Source organism: Cyanistes caeruleus, chromosome 6, assembly GCF_971803275.1.
Source record: "Cyanistes caeruleus chromosome 6, bCyaCae1.hap1.1, whole genome shotgun sequence".
NCBI classification, from domain to species: domain Eukaryota; kingdom Metazoa; phylum Chordata; class Aves; order Passeriformes; family Paridae; genus Cyanistes; species Cyanistes caeruleus.
In genome coordinates this window covers 60,738,281-60,755,387 of record NC_141706.1, presented here as the reverse complement: position 1 = coordinate 60,755,387, position 17,107 = coordinate 60,738,281, and the positions used below count along the sequence as shown (strand labels likewise).

Genomic DNA, 17,107 nt, shown 5'->3' with positions numbered 1-17,107 from the left:
TTCTTTTTTCCGGTACCTCTTGTCAGAGCATGCTTGAAACAACTGTCCTTTCTAGAAACACCCACTATAGAAGGCATATTCACCCTTTCCTATTGCACAGAACAAAAATTGCTCACAGAACCTGACTATGTTATGTTAATCACTCAAGAAAGAGTGAATGGTGTTGGTGTCTTTCTGGGAGGTATGCTGGACTTAAGAAGAATGGTTGTACCAGAGGCTCAAGCATTGTCTTGAACTGTAGAGAGGGAGAATTGTCCAGGACTTTACTGCTGCTGCAGAGTAGCCCAGAGGTCATAGACTTTTTACCAGCAGGGGTCAAGTCTGCAAAGCCTAACCTTGGCTCAAACTATGGGAACACTTTAGGGGTACTGCTAGTTAAACTACCCCTTTATATTCTGTATTAGACATAATGATTCCAGATCCAGCTACCTTTGTACGCCTGTCCTGTGTCTCCTCATTGGAGATAATCCCCAGCATATGGCAGGGGTCAGTCCTGCTGCAATACTCCTGGTTGTCCCTGGCTGACTTTAGCAGGCAGACGAATCCTGAACATCTCCGGGTTACTCCTCCACTTAAGCCATAGTGTGTGGTGGGAAGGAAGGGGTCTGGGGGAGGTATTTGGTCCACTCCTCCCCCTCAGTGCTGACACTGGTTCTGCACTTACACTTGGTGCAGCAGATGGACCATGGGGGTTGGGGTGTCACCCCTCAGCCATTCGGGGAGGTGACACAGCTCCGGCAGCGTGTCAAAAAGGATTCATTAGTGCTTCTCATGGCAGCACTTGCTCCCCTTCTGTGCTCCATGACCCCCAGCAGTGAGGTCAGAGCACAGCTGTGGCTGAGGAATTGGGGGCACCATGCTGCAGAAGAGTGGTGGCCTGGAGAGATGGTCCCCTCATCCTCAGTGAGAGACCCGTGGGGGTCAGCTCCGGCTTTCTGTCTCTCTGCCCTTCACTCCTGTATTGGGTCAAGCCTTGCACACTCCTACCCATCAGGAGACACAGGGGTTAAAATCTATTGGACTTGAGGGTTTAAAACAAAAAATCTTCTTTGCTGAATAATCACAAAAACTTTCATCAAAGTTGTAGCCTATCTCCAGCAGACAATTGCAAATGTTTCTGTAGTATGGATGAGACCAACATGGAACCTTGTGTATGAAATTGGTCTGTGCTCGCTGTCAATGTAGGAACCCATCTGGGCAAATGTCCTTGAGTTTTGTTTGGTTTTAATGTCCTAGAGATTGGCTCTTTCAAAGATGGGTTTAGATCAAGCAGCTTTTTGGGGATGCATCACGTAACCAACCCATGGCAAGGTTCGGCAAAGGAGGAAAATCGACCTTCACAAACACTTCAGTGTCAGATTTTGAAATCTGGTTTGTACAAACACTCGTGCCAATGTAACTTGATTACGCAAATGCCCGTGAAAAGCAAATATGAGGCTTGAGCATGGCTAAAACCATCTCATCTTTGAAGAAAAAAAAAAAAAAATATCAAGTGAATATTCATGGCAGAATTGTGCAATGTTTGACGTAGCTCTAGGGCTGGTCGGGTTGTGCGCCTCGTTACCCAAGAGCCCTGGCACCGGCGCTGTAGGAACGCTGCTCTGTGGAGGCCCAGGGCACGCCTTTCACTGAAATTTGGTAGTTTTGGTCACAGACGGAGCGCGAGTTTATACAAAAAAAAAAAAAGAGGGGGGGCGGGAGTGGCTGTGGGCTTGGGTCCGGGCTGGCCGGTGGCTCCGCGGTGGTTTCAAGGCGCAAAGTGCAGCAGCGAGCGCAGCACCGCGCTGCTCGGCCGAGCCCGACCCGGCCGCTCCGCCATCCCCGGCAGCGCGGGCGGGGCCGCCCCCGGAGCGCCGCGCCGGGGGACGCGGGACTCGGCGGCGCCCGTGTTCCCATTGGGTGATGCCGGTGCTAGGCCCCGCCCCCCGGCTATTCCGGCTCTCTCATTGGGCGGTGCTGCGGGGCCAGCCGTAGCCCCGCCTCCCAGGCTCATCAGCCAGTCAGAAAATGGTTGCCGGGCAGGTTGAAAGGGCCGTCGGCCAATGGGAGGGCGGGCAGCTGGCGCGCGCGGCGCACGCAGCGCCCCCCCGCGGGAGTCGCGGGCGGAGGGAAGGGCGGAGCGGAGGCTGCCGGGCCCGGCGGGGGTGGCGCTGCCTCCGCCTCCTCCCGGCCCGAGTCCCAGCCCCGCCGAAGGGAGGGAGCTCGGCCGGCTGCGAAGGAACGGGGGTTCCTCCGCTCCCAGGTGGGGCGCCGGTCGGGAGGCGGCGGGAGGGCGCGGGGCTGGGAGCCGGGGACAGGGAGCCGGGGGCAGGGAGAGGGCAGCGGCGGCCGCGGGGTGACGGCCGGACACGGCGGGAGGCCGAGGCGGGGGCGGCGGGACCCCCGACCGGGCGGGGGGGGCCCTGCCGGTGAGGGGTGGAGGGGCACCCGGCGGTGCGGTGGGAGAGGAGGAGACAGCGGGGACAGGTGGAGGGGACGGCGGGCCCCGGAGCGGAGCGGTGCGGTGCGGTGCGGAGGGACGGCGGCCCCGGGGAGCTGGGCTGGGGCCGGGGGCACAGCGGGGCCGGGGTGCGCGCACGGCGGCCGCGGGGAGCTGGGCTGGGCGCAGGGGGAGCGCCCGGAGCGCGGCCGGCGGTGGAAGTTGTTCGCGCAGTTATAATTAGCCCGGCCGGGGTCTGAGCGAGCCGGGCGGAGGAAGGGGGAGGAGTGTAACTTTTCGCAGCTCGGGAAGCCCAAGGTTGTCTCTGGTTACCGCTGCCCACGGCGCGGGGGGGGCGGGACGCCCGCAGGAAGCACCGGCGCTCTTTCCACAAAGGCCAAATGGTGGCAGGAGCCGCGGGAGCGGCTGCGGGAGGCGGCAGGAAAGGGCTTTCCCTGAATCCCAGCAGTTCCATCCTGGCACTCCAGATCGCTGCCGCTTGGTAGTTGCGACTTACGTATAAACTGCAGTTAAATTTTTAATAGCAGGTTTTGTTTGGCTTGTAAACGTGTGGGCTACGAGCAGGTGGATAGAACTGGAGGAGCATAAGATTGGTCTTTATGCGTATTGCAGATTTGCTCGCAAATAGGTGCAGTTAATAATTTCTGCCCTAGTTAGGCCTGGAATTTTTCAAACTGTGTTGGAATGCTCATTTCTAAAAGCACAGGTAGGAGCCTTATGCAGTAGTTTTCCAGTTTATTTTTGATGTGGCTGAAATTCCGTAGTTCAGGCAGTTAACTGCAATGTGGGAAATACCATTAACATTGAAATGATGCTGTAATCTCAAAATTGTAACTGAACACGTACTAGGAAGGGAAGACAAAAAGTAATCCACTAGAGATAGAATTCATAGTGATTTGCAGCTACTCTGTGTCGTCTATAGTTGTTCTTATTTTTTTTCCTAACAGATTGTAAAAACTAAACCTAATAATCTTACTTCTTCCTGACACTCAACCCAGTGTGAAATCATACAGGGCAAAAGTCAAAACCTCCACAGTTACTGCTGCAGGAATCCTTTGAAGTATCTAATAGAGAAATTAAATTTGAAAACTTCCTGACTTCATCTCCTTCTAGCAAAATATTGGACTTCTAAAACACAAGTAACAGTACTGTTTTTTTATCCAGTGCTTCTAATTTTGTTTGGTTCGGGGTTTTTTTAGCTAAGGTGCTAAAATCTAAAACTTTTCAACACTTTACTATGCTTGTTAGCTTTGTTGAAGTTGTTTTAGCATTAAAGAATCCTAAACCTCTAAAACATGTGTTTTTATATCCAGTGTATAGAAAATGCAGTGACTGCACACCTCTCCCTGTGACCTAACAAGTACACTCTAATGAACCTCAATAGTGACCATCTGAAGTCCTGCTGTTTCAGAGCAAATAGGTTATGAATCTTCATTTGTGTCTTTGTCTGGGGCTTTTTTTATTTTCTTGTTTTTGATTATTTACAGATAGCGTGGATATCATTATACTGGGAAGGAAGTCAGCTTCGAGGAGGAGGAGGAGGAGGGAGATGTTAATGTGTTTGTTGCTGTGGGTTAGATTCGGCTTGCTTAGGTCACGGGCACTTTACTGCTGTTTTACTGCATCTTTACAGTTCCGAGGTTCTGTAAGCGGAGGAGCCCTTTGGTAGCATCAGGCTATGAGTTGCTTTGTAAGATGAACTGTAGGCGTTTACTTGCCCGTCTGTCTGAATGTAAGACTGCCTTTCACTACGTATTATTTTAAGATTTGTAAAATAATGTCTGAACTCTTGATTTTGTGATCACAGAGGACTGTGTTGATGCGGATAGCACTGATCCTTGCTCCTGCGGTGCGTTTGTGAGGCGGTTTGCCGTAGCTGGGTCAGGTGTCTGTGTGTGTGATGTGCACAAACAGGCATGTCACATCCAATCCTGGCTGCAGGCTCTTAGCCCCTGCAAGGGCTTTAATTCTTGGAATTCATAGCTGTTTGATTCTCCAGGTGGAGGTGAGACCTCAAGAGCATGGATCATGCGATTCCCTCCACATTTCCTAGCCTAGCCCGTAGTTTACCGTCACTTCACCCTTTTCGCATTTCCCAGCTCCAATGCCTTGAGCTAATCCATGATTTAATCCGTGTGGTCTCTAGCTATACTGTGATGTTGCTATATCAGAGGTTTGATGGAAGTGATGCCACACTGAACATTAGACACAATCGTAGGATACCTTGTCAACTGTCTTCTCATACTGGTTTTATGTATGCTGAAGAAGAGGAAAGTTGGGGAATTAAATAAAAATCAAACTGCTTTTGGAGCCTGTAAGCATCAGGGGATAACTCTGAAATGTAGCTCTTCACAATGCATGGTATTCTCTCTCCTGATTATGTAATTTTGGAGATGATTACAATTGTAAATTGGTGTTTGAAAACCAGAGGAGGTAGCAGGGCAAGTCCTTATCCTAAAGTCTAACACTTAGAGGATCAGCATTCTGTAATACTCATTTATGAAAGATAATTTCCACATTCTATGTGTTCACAGGTGAAACTGTTAGGTCCTCTTATTTCAATGTATTCATGAATTTTAGGGGGTTTTACCCATATTTATCTGCTTTAATAGAATTTAGGACAAATAATTTCAAAAGTAGTATTGAATTATGTTCTTAATGCTTCTGATTAAAAAAGTTAAAACTACCACACAGTAATTAAATGCTCTGGTTTTGTTTTGTTTTTCCTCTTAAGTCGCATCATCCTACCTCGGTGGATGGCTTGGCCTCTGGGACAGTTCAAAACTCTTGGATGACCACGCTTTATGCAAAATCCAGAATCTTCCTGCCTGGACTCCTTTCTGTTTTCTAAGGGTAACTACTTGTATGTTTTTATGAAATTGTTCCTTACGTGCATAGGGCATGTTCTGTAAATGAGCTGCAGATGTTATTTGTGGATTAGAATAGTAAACTGAAATATATCTTTTAAAAATGGGATATGTAATATAAAGTGAGGTAAAAACTCTTTGGTTTGAGTATTCTGAATTTCCATTACTGTTTTTCCTTCATAAGGGGGAATTATTACAATGCAATAAAGCATATTGCTTTAAGATCACATTTTTCTTGCAAATTGCCTAACTAAGACTTCAATGTTATGGTAAGATCCACTGTTCAGCTGCTAAAATTGAGTGTTGCAGTTTTGTCTTGTGAGAAGGTGGCACTTTGGATACTAAAGTAAAGCTGTGTGCTACAAGAGAAAAGTCAATGATTTCTGATTTGGTTACTGAAAGAATAAATGCACAGTCCTCTATCAGGGAAAGAGCTTTTTTTCTTGTTTGCTTTTACTGTTAATGGTCCATTTTTTTCTGTTAATGGTCCATTTTTTTCTGTTAACTTATGGACATGGGAATTTTTCATATTTAATAAGCTATATCTTTATTAGTATATCTTTTAGATATACTGTATCCCTAAAACATGTGTCATTGTTATGTAAATGAATGCATCTAGTATCTGTTTGAAGCAAATACAGGATTGGGAGCTGTTCAGATGACTAGAACAAGCTGTGAAGAGGTCTGTCATTGCATTTCAGCTCTAATGATCCTTTGTCTCTCCAGTGAGATGCTTTGGTAGAACTATGGTGGTTTGGTTCTTGTTGCTTCCTTTATGAGTCTTACGTTCTCATTTAATTATAGTTTAGTTTTATATTATGGGAGTTTCTAGGTTTAGTAAGTCTTGATCATGTATTAGCTTTTACCAGCTAGTATTGATTCTTAGTTTAAATTATTCCAGGCCCTTCTTCCACTAAAAAAAAAAAAAAATCTACCCAAAATCCCTGAAAAAACCTTGCTAAACACACTCATTAAAATATACACATGAACTTTATTAATAAATATGGAAAAACATACACAAAGTGACAGACAAGAGTGATAGTGGTTTAGTTTGTAGGTTTTAAGGATGGAATTTTCTCTCTACTAAGCAGTGGAACCCACTTGTTTTAGCTGTGGAAGATACAGATTCTAACAGAGGAGTTCCTTCTCCAGAGTGAAATGCCATGCTCTGAAACTTAGCTGCCACAGTTTGTAAAGAAAAGCTCTTATCAGTGCTTTGTAAAATGAAACGGGAGTAAGAAACTCACAAAGATGTCCTTAAGTGCAGGAATTTTCCAGATCCCGATAGACATAACATAAACAGGTTATTGTGGGGGGGTTCAAACTAACTTTAAATCAAAGTAAAACTCACTTCCAAGTGCTTCTTAAACGTCATTTCCACTCCTAAAATACTTGTGTATGATACAGGTTTATTTTCTACTTTCACACATGGTGAATGACAGTGGGTATGTTAATAATTCCAGAATAATTCTGTGCTAAACTCAGTCTTCCTATCATTCCTTTCCTGTACGTAATGAATGCTGTTCAGTCTAGTCTTACTTTCAAAATGTGGGGAAATCCTTAGGTGTGGGGTTTTTTCTGTTTTGTTTTCCGGGTTGGTGTGTGTTTGTTTGTGGGTTTGCTTGTTTTTGTTGGGGTTTCTTGAGCCTGAACAGTAGCACATCTTGGTTCTGTGTTCCAGTTGCTTTGTATCAAAGTGGGAGCAGGTTACAGGTCAGGATTTGTTGACCGAAAAGTTGACATTAAGTCTTCTTTCTTTGAGCAGCTATTTTCTAGTAATTTCTGACTCGTGTGAAGAAGTTGTTGCATAGGAGTTTAGGTATGGGAGTAAGCTGGTAGGACTGCACTCCTCCCTGTATGCACACTTTTAGTCACTTGTGCCTTCTCCAGCAGTTACTCATCTTGGCTAAACTGGGGCAGGGCTGGGGGGATGGGGAGGCAATGGACTTAAACACATTTTTGTATACTTAGAAGTATTTTCAGGTCTAAACTGCTTTTTACCTTGGTGTTTCTTAAGGTGTTTAGTCCTTCCCTCACTTGCTGTGGGTAACAGCCAAGGTGTAGTGTGGGGATGTCTAGCACTTGCTGGGGACCCCAGGTCAGAGATGTTCTGTGTGCTCTGACAGCTTACACTGTTATGTAAGGCATGTCCAAGTGATCAGCACTAAGCCCGGATGGGAGGAAGGGATTTGTGCTGTGTCTGTTAACTGCACCTTCAGCCTTTCCATTTTCTTGTGCACTTACTTCTACACAAAATACAAGCCCAGCAGCCAGTCCAGCACTTAAATTAGAGCTGCTCAAGAAGTTGTGTTGCCTTAAAATGTGTGTTGGGTAGGGGAAGGATTATCATTAAAAATAGTGTGCAGCATACATCAGATAATTCTGGGAAACAGCCCTAGCTGCTGGGGTGTTTGTCTTCCTTTGCACTTCCTGCAGATAGACGTGTTCTTGTGAGATGTGTCCGTGGAAGAGAGGGGAGAGCAGAGCACCAGGAAATCAGTCAGCCTTGTTCATTCACTGATACAGGTCTACAGCCCAGAGAGACTTCTGTCTGTCTTTACTCCTTAACACTTACGAGACAAAGGAGACTTTGAAAGGGAATTGCCCAAATTACAATAGCAAGGAGTCTCTAATTTTGATTTTAATACCTAAGTTGCATTATTGCAAACTGGACAGGCAGCTTTCACTCATGAGGTGCTTACATACCTGCAAAGCTGGTATTTTAGTCCTGTAAAGAAAAAGTAGTGTTTCACTTTGAGTCTTGATTTAGACTTTATTTAGTCTTGGGCTGAAAAATACAGAAGTGTGGCTGTACAGAAAGGGTAAAGCAAGTTTGAATTTAATAATACTCTAAAAAAAAAATGCCAAAAGAAACCACTATGAATTCAGTTATCTTTACCTGCATAGTGAAGGCCAGGTACTTTATTGATGATCTTGCTATTTAAACATATTTAGTGGTAAATAAATAACTGTTGTGTAGTTTAATAAAGTTCTTGTTTTGTGCATGAAAAGTTCGTGTTCTGATGATACTGATCATGGCAGTCATGTTTGATACACTCATTATTTTTGTACCTCTTCTCTGCTAAAAATTAAGGCTCTGTGAGGTCCTGAGTTCTAAACATTGTTGAACTTCTCTCTTTAGTTCTTCTCTCTCATCTTCCAAAAAAGTTTTTAAGTAGTAGTTTGCCCAGATAGAAGTAATTGAGGGTTTTCACATGTTGCATTATTCCTTGAGAGTGTTCCCAGCTGTACTTCCCCACCATGTGTCAGTGGCAGCTGCACTGTCAGACCGTGTGACAGATGGAGCTGAAATGGTGGCACGGGCCCCGTATTGTCCACAACACGTTGCAATGTGAGTTTTTCTTGGTAGCCTGGAATGTTTCTTCTGAGTGGCTGCACCCTGACCAGGCCTGTTTGTTTGGTATTGTGTGGATTTGCCAACCAGGGACGGGCCTCTTCCCTCCCGAGTTTTTTCAAACCCTGGTATGGTGTAGGATTACAGTGCTTGGATACTTCTTCCCATCTTAGCAGGGAGGAGTTGCTGTGAAATGTCCTCCATGGAGGACTGGAAGGAACTGGGGAACATGCTGTCAGGGCAGAATTTCTACATAGACTCCATTGCAGTTCAGTGATGTAAATAGAGAGTTTGGTATTCCCAAATACTGAGTTCACCTTTGCTTCCTTTTCTCTATATCTGAAAAATTATTTTCATTAAAAAAGCATTCTGCCATAAACAACCTGTGGCTCAGTTTGCATTACTATAATGAGAGAGGATGAGAAAATGCCAGGAAAAAATTGAGATGTGTTGCTCCTCATTGTTCCTGGTTTTTTCATGACAAAAGATTCTAAAATAGATCATCTGAATGGAAAAAAAAATTCTGTTGTGGAACTTTTTCAAGTTCAAAAAAGGGTGGCTTAGAGCTTGCTGCTTTTATAACTGAACAGCTATGTACGGACCTCACATTTGAAGTTGGCATAAACTTTTAATTTTTATTCAGTTTATTTACTTAAAAATTACAGAGTTATCAGATTGGCACATCCCAAAATCCTGTTAGTTGATCCAATTTTTTGAGATGTGAGTAGGTTCCTGGAATTGGGCTGGAGTAACAGTTTCTGGAGGCTGTGCTTTACTGTTCTGCTGTGCGCTGGCTGTGCCCTCGTGTCAGCCGATGGAAGGAAGGGCTGACACTGCTCCTCGTCTGAGCAGGCAACTGGGGTTTGTGTGTGCTCGGCTGCTTGTTTGCCCTGCTGCCAAAAATTGGAGTGGAATAAGCATTGCGTAATTAAATAATGCCATCAGCATCTTCTGCTGCAAAGTAATGCTGCGAAGGAGAGCAGCTGACTGTGAATTTTGGGTTTGGGATGAGGTGTCAATATGCAGCGCTCTGGAAGAGCAAGCTGCTTAGAAAATACACAGTAGTTTGTTAAAGATCTGATCCTGTCAGAAATTCTTGTGTTAGAAAGTGAGGCAAAGGGCCTGATAAAATGTAGATTAGCTGCTAACAAAGGGGCTTTGTGTCTTTTGTAGGTCAGCAGCTGAGTGTGTTTGACAAGAACTGAAATTTAATGTCTCCTGTAGCAACCATGACACTAGTCATTTTTAAATCCACCGTACCAATGGTACTCTGGCTTTTATTAGCCTTCTCCTAATTTTTGTGTAACCTCTGAAATCATCTAACTCCTGGCGAGAGAGTAGGGGATCCTTCCTGTTAGGAAATAAATTAGTGTTAGACAGAATTTTTAAAATGTAAGGTAGTACTCTGTTTATTTTAAAAACACATCTTGGAAGTGGGGAGTATGTTTAAGTAGAAACATTTTGAAGTTGGAGCAAATAGTGTTTCTGGCACTTCATTTTTGCAGTCAAGTGCTGTCATGCTCAAGCATTGTTACATGTTTCTAAAATGCTCTGGGACAAATTTTATGAAGGAAATTTGAGGAATGAAAAGAGGGGTGTCTGCCTATATGAGCATGAAGTATTTAGTCTAACTAGGCTACTGTTTGAACTGAAAAGTAAAACATCATATTAAGTTGTTTTTGTGAAATTATACATCCTCGCATACCATGGTCTCCTTGCTCTTTAAACTTCCTTACTGAATTTGATTTTTGAGATGTTAGGAATTAACATAATTCATATAGTTCAAAGATATAAGAATAGTATTTCCTGTGTGTCTTACAAAGTATGAATTTGTATTTAAAAAAAAATAAAAGGAGTAAATTATCAAAATGAAGCATTCTGAATGTATGAAATGTCAGAATTGCTGTTTCTTGCATGGTCATAACTTCATTCCCTCATGGATGTGAATTTTGGTCTGTTTAATTAATTGAGAGAAAAAAATAAAAACCAAACAAACCAACCCCACTAGTGTGCAGTGTATGGGAGTGATGGTGCTTAGTGAAGAAACAGCCATTTTGATTCATAATTTTTGTTCTTATGGTGATGCTATGAGGTAATGCCTGAGGTAGTACACATTTAAATGCTACTCAAAATGGAGACTTCACAATTTCATTGTGAGTTTAGGATTTGCATAAATGATTGTCTTCACGACGAGAGTTGGTATGTATAGGAACAGTCTACTTGTCCTGCATAAATGTGATTTTCCATAGATTGAGTCAAAAATTATCAGTTACAGTATTGTCAGTGGTTTGAGGATCCTTGACACACTCACTGCCTCCGCAGAATACTTTGTTATTATATTCTGTGCCTGAACTTTGTATCCAGATTTGTTCTGATTTTGTTGCAATGCAGTGCTCTGTACTGGCTGTGTCTGCTTGCTCTAATGGGGTGCCCGAGTGGGAGAGCCATACATGATCAGTGTGGGAAGATGACTCAGGTGAACAGGCACACCACATCCAGACACCTTCTGGTTTTTAAAGAGATACAGCTGGTGCTGTGCCAGTTTAGCAGAAAACTTCAGAGAAAATCAGAAGTTCAAAGTTAAAAGATAGCAGCAGTGGTAAAACAACAAATAATTAAAGTTTGTGGCTGTTTCAAGAGTGACTACCTTAATGAACTGAAGACAGTCCAGACTACTCCCTGCCAGGTTAAAATGCAGTCCTAGGACAAGCTGGATTCTACCTAGAATTTCATCTAGGTAGTGTCCTTACAAAAAGAAAGTGTGTACTGTTGATAAGTCTGACACCTAAACTCCTGTAGCAGCTGTTTTCTCTCCTGTGTCTTGCTGAGGAGGATGCACTGCTTGCTTCCTTTCTGTTCCTCCAGAGGAGCAGAGTTCTCCAGCAGCCTTGTCTGGGCAGATGGATGTAGCCATGGAGCCCTGCCATGCTCCCTGCAAATCTGGAGAAATCCTGATAGTAAAAGAGGCTTTATCCTGCTGCCTTCTCCTTGTCCCCAAAAGTCTAGCGACAGGCTAGCAGCTGGCAGCTGCGGCCATCAGCTGAGCTATTGCTGGCAGCATCCAGTGCTCACATGAAAAGGAAGTTGGGAGGCCCTCGGCAGCATGCAGGGTCTGGATCATTGTGCTTGAAGGATCTGCCCTTAATCTGCCACTGCTGTCTAATTTATGATTGCTTAATTTTTTTTAATAGTTTGGGAACGAGGTGTCTGTATTCATGGACACTTCAGGATGTGTGTAACTAAGATTTTACCAGTGTTTTCTGTACAGAGTATACTCCTTTTCTGTGTTTTTATGAGTGATTGCATAGGGCTTCTTGTCCCTAATAAAAAACTCTTTAGGCTTGGGATGGTAATTGCAAAGTACCCAAGCAGGTATTTCTTTGGATCACTTGTATTTTAGATGTGTGTGTGTGTACAGGTTTTTATACCACATTGTTCTAGACCTACTCTATTTCAGTGCAAGAGCACACAAAGAAGAATGAAAGCAACTAAATTCTAATTTTTTCCTATCTATTTTACCAAAATTGGTTACCTTTAAAATGCTGTCTGATACCTTCTTGCCTGATGTTCTTGGTGTGAAGGCAGTAGCAGGTTGTGAACCAGCAGCCATGAGCACCCATTGTCTCTCTGTGAGCTCAGTAGTCCAGCCAGATTTCCTCCCACATTTAACCAAACTACCAAGCTGTGGAATGCATATCAAGATCCCATGGGAGGCCCTGCTGTAAAACAATTGTGGGTCAACAGAGGAAAAAAAGAGAAGAATCAGTCCTACATAGAGTTCTCAGAGACACTGAGCAAGATATTAGAATGCCTTAATGAGATTAAAATGGGTGTTGAAAACTAGCTTGGAATCTTACCTGCTGTACTCAAGAATTAATGCTCAAATGGAAATGATGAAATATTCTGTAGAGTTGTTTGATCCTTAATATAAGCATCTATTTCATGTGGACAGTCAGATATACTTAGAAGTATTTAGCTTTTTAAAAAAAGCTAAATGTTTTCTGTTTAGAAAAAAAGTTGCCATGAAGCAATATGGCTGGAAAGTGCATCTTTTCAATGGAAATCGTGTTGTGTAGGATTTATTTCTGTCTCTTGACATTCTGTGACATCAAAAGTCTAAGCTAACCAATACATTTTGCATTACGGGGTTTTCAGAATTGTCTATTGGGCCTGCTCAAGGTTAATTCATAATTTTTGTCTTGCAGGTTCATGTTGGGGAGAGGCCTAAAGCGCAAGCTGAGTGACTATGAGGAGAACATGGCTGGTCTCTCGAGTGCCTTTGATTCCAGTCGAGGTCTGCCCTACCCGCTCAAGAGGCAGCTGGTGCTCAACATGTGCCTCACCAAGTTACAGACGTACAAAATGCTGGTGGAGCCCAACCTGCACCGCTCCGTCCTCATCGCCAACACCGTGCGGCAGATTCAGGAGGAGATGAGACAGGAGAGCAACCAGCAGCCAGTGAATATCTGCCCTGGCATTGCTCCTGCCTCTCACAGCTACACAGGGATGGAGTCACCTGGGATTTCCCTGCAGTTGCCTTCAGGTGTTGGTCAGCAGGAGTCTCACTGCTGTGACCTGCGGTCTGTAGAAGACCCGATTGAAAACAGCCTGCTGATCGTTTCGGACGACGACATGTCATCTGCTATTTCATCTATTCTGAAGGATTTAGACTTTGTAGAAGATATAAGCCCACCTACTTGTCTGGTTCCTACTGGAGATGACCAGCCAAAGTTTCCAGAAAATACTGGTCTGAAACTAGAAGATGATAGACAGGATTTGAAGGGAGCTGAATGTGTGTTTGGTTCCTTTGAGATTTCAAATTCAACCAGTTACTTGAAGGATTTGGCAATAGATGACATATTTGAAGATATTGACACTTCAATGTATGATTCAGACTTCTGTTGCCCTCCCCTGATGCCGCCCAGATCACCATCTCTCACTACAGAAGAACCATTGAAAACCTTCCCATCGTGTAATTCTTCTTCAGCCAACAACATTCAGATATGTAGAACAGATCTGAGTGAGTTGGACCACATCATGGAAATTCTTGTTGGATCCTGATACTTGTTTTACCCAAAGATACTTTTAAACTGCCACTTTCGTTTGGTTTCAGGATAAAAGCCACTGGAATAGTTGTAAAGAATTCTTTAAAAAGCAAACTAAATAGTAATTTGTCCATAGTAGGATTTTCTAAATAATTCCAAAACTTATTAACCAAAAAAGTGGCAGATTTTTTTTTTTTTTTAAAAATTTATTTATCAGAACTGTGCAATCATCATTTTCCTTCCAGGGTGTTTGCGGAACAATGGCACATACCCTCTTCACCCCTCATGCCTCTTTCAATAAACTTTTTTATGTGCAATTTTTAATTTGACAGAAGAATTTACATGCAAAGCAAATTTCATGTGAGGTTATCTTTTACAAAGCCTCCACTTTATTTTTAATATCAGAGTCTATGCCAAGCTGGCATCTGTCAAGTTGCAGAGTTAGATTGTGTGGATTGCAGACACGTTACTAGAGATGGGTATATTTTAAAAATGAGACACGCTTTGCTTTCTTTTGGTCAGAAAAGCAGATCAAGACACTTACCAACAAAGTCTCTTGCATTTTCTAAAGCATTCAGAACTATTTATTTTTGTAAATTTTATAGTCTTTCTACATTTTACTACGTTATTTCATCATAGTTCAAATATAATGGACTTCTAGTTGGATGTGTTTAGCACTACCTCTGAGCTGAAATGCTTTAACTCTTTCCAGTGCTTCATCTGAGACTGCAAATCTTTTTGTTTCTGTTTCTTTCTGGGGGAGAGTACTTCTAACTCATTAAGTTGATCCTTTGACAGTGACCTAGCTGATTTGTGAAATCAAGGGTATTCAATGTTTAAAAACTTTTAAGTATTTACAAATTAATTTATATGTAGATTGTGCAATTTAACATTTTTCTGTCAGTATTATGTGCTTAGATTTTGAATAATCTTGGCGTTCTTTAAATTAAAACTTACTATGTACAGGTAGCTTTTTATTCTCTTTTGGAAAACACTGTCCTTCAACCCTGCTTTCACTACAAATTTTAAGATGATTTTTATGTGCAATATTATTTAAAAAGATACACGTTTTGTATACCTGGCATTTTTGGGAAGAAACGCTTCAAACTTAAAACCTCTAGCACCTTTGGAGGATACTCAGCCAACATTTCTGCATCCTTTCAGAAACCAAGCTGAGAACACTGAGAACACATCACCCACTGCTGTGACAGCCCCTGGAGCACCCGTGGGGCTGTGGGGAGTCAGTGCTGGTGGCTCTGTCCCTCCCAGGGGCTGGGGTCACCTGGGCTCTGGAACCCTGGAGCTGCTGGCCCAGGCTGTTCTGGGTGGGGCAGGGCTGCTTTTATACAGATAGACAAACACCCTGCTCAGCCAGAGATGAGATTTGCAGTGAGAACTGGTTTTCATCAGGCAGTTTGGGTTCTGTGTTTCAGCCTGAACCAAGGTCTAGATCGATCCCTGCTACCATCTTCTGAGTTTCACACTTGCACATTGCTTTTTGGTTTGGGTTTTATTTTTTTTTCTTCCTTTTTTAATTACAAAACTTTTACTTTGTTCTTGAAAGCTGCAGCACCTGTCTTGGAAACTTGCAGTTGTAAAACCTTTGCTTTGGTTTCTTGTATTTTTTTGGTTTTTGTTGTTCTGCTGAGACTTCTTATGAATGGCGCGTCGGCAGAGGGAAAAAATGTCGCCTGTGTGTTGCATCTCACAGAAGTTGAAATCCTGGCCCTGTTGAAGGGGCCAGGGTGTCACCTGGTATTTCTAGTCTTAACTGATGCTGTGGCACACCTACCTTGAGCAGAGATCTCCATTTTTTACTGTGACTCTCTCGGTTAACAGCTAGCTGCCGACAGGATTTGGTGTCCCAGGCCAATGGAGAACCATTTCAGGTCACATCCTCGCAGCCATCTAGGTTGTTTAGCAACCGAAGGGTATAAATGTATTTATATGCATATATTGTATTGATTCTAATATAAAACTTCTGATCTAAAGCATTTTGAATTGCTGGATAAAGGGATTTGTTTGAAGAGTGTATAACTAGTTCTTGAAGAGGTACAGCTTCAGAATGTACACAGATTGTGCATTGTTTATAGACTACTCTGGCTTTTCCTCAGCCTCTACTTTTGTATTAAAAATATGACTGAATAAATCCTTGAAATATTAAGGGCCTTCTGCACTGTGATGAAACAGAGATGCGGTTAAAAAATGTCTTTAAATTCAGTGATGAGGGAGAAAATAAAAAGACTGCATCTAATCTCTTTTTGCATATGAAAATATGGAATGTTACTATGCAGTAAAGATATTTTGGTATGAAAATAGTATCATATAGCAAATAGTGAACACTTAATAAATACACTTACCTTGCAGTCTCTCCAGAAACAGAAGACAACTTGCTTTTCAACATTTATGTACTAAAGTTTTTTGTATACTGCAGCAAAAGATTTAATTGTTGGTAGATCTTTTATCAACAATTCAAAATGCAATTTTTGTACAAGTCCTGGCTACAGAGCTCTGTTTCTAATTGGTTGCTTGTGTCACAGTGCCAAGACCATGAGCTGGTGTGTAATGCAGTTTGGTTATGTTTGGAATTATGTGCAAAGGGAAGTTTAATTTTTAAATATGCACAAACTAATTTTAAAATCCTTCCATGTAAAATGAAGTTAGAGGCTAGTTGTGGTGGACCTATTTATTGTATGTTTGGAAATAAAAGCCACAGTTTTGCATTTAAACCAGTTATATTTTGGAGCCTTCAGTATGTGAGTGTTTTAAAACAAAGCATAAAAATAATCTATTTGCTACCTTTTCTTTGGTCTTTCACTCAAAGACATAACATTTTCCCTAGGCATTTGTACCTTTTTTCTTTCTCCACATGCCCTCTCTCCCCCTTCCTTTGTCCCTAGAAATCCTAAACACCTTACAAAGGTGTCCAGAAATTGCACAGGCCAGGCCCCATAAGAGGGTTCCACATGGGATTTCCACATACCCTGGAGGATGGATTCTTTTAGGGCAGCACCACAACTTGAGCTGGCTGTCTCCAGACAGGGACTGTGAACACTGAAATTCCTGGGCACTTATGTCTATAACAGTAATAATAAAAATAATTCAGACCATTAAGGATAATAAGGTCTGGGTTCTTCATGGTGTTGGTTCCTCCATTGCTCTGTGGTTGCTGTCTTACACAGCATCTCATCCTCCCATCCTGGGAGCCTGAGGCTGCAGTTCAGGATTCGGGATCTTCTAGTAATGTTACACTCATTTTCCACAATCCATAGGTTTTCTCTACTCTAGCTACTACTACCTAAGCTGCAGCTTTGCTCTGGCTCTTAAGTTTTCACTAAAAAGCATTACACCCTCACAATCCCTTTTGAAGAAAGGATGGCCCACAGAGTGTTTTTCCAGC

The 17,107-nt window shown here is 42.8% G+C and overlaps 1 protein-coding gene across 23 annotated transcripts; it reads left to right on the top strand.

Annotated features, from left to right (window-relative positions):
* The first annotated feature begins 2,079 nt into the window (after positions 1–2,079).
* On the top strand, positions 2,080–16,436 carry LOC111929753 (SERTA domain-containing protein 2-like). Of its 23 annotated transcripts, none has more exons than XM_086895092.1 (6): positions 2,101–2,242; positions 3,388–3,579; positions 3,754–3,860; positions 4,074–4,172; positions 5,175–5,293; positions 12,868–16,436. In XM_086895092.1, exon 6 carries the CDS (start codon positions 12,872–12,874, stop codon positions 13,721–13,723), a length of 852 nt encoding a protein of 283 aa, XP_086751218.1. In that variant the 5' UTR covers positions 2,101–2,242; positions 3,388–3,579; positions 3,754–3,860; positions 4,074–4,172; positions 5,175–5,293; positions 12,868–12,871; the 3' UTR covers positions 13,724–16,436. The 23 variants fall into 23 exon arrangements, 22 of the variants coding, with proteins under 22 accessions (XP_086751216.1, XP_086751219.1, XP_086751217.1 ...); XM_086895096.1 differs by having other exon boundaries at positions 2,108–2,242; positions 3,439–3,579; XM_086895081.1 differs by having other exon boundaries at positions 2,166–2,242; positions 5,175–5,303.
* The last annotated feature ends 671 nt before the right edge of the window (positions 16,437–17,107 follow it).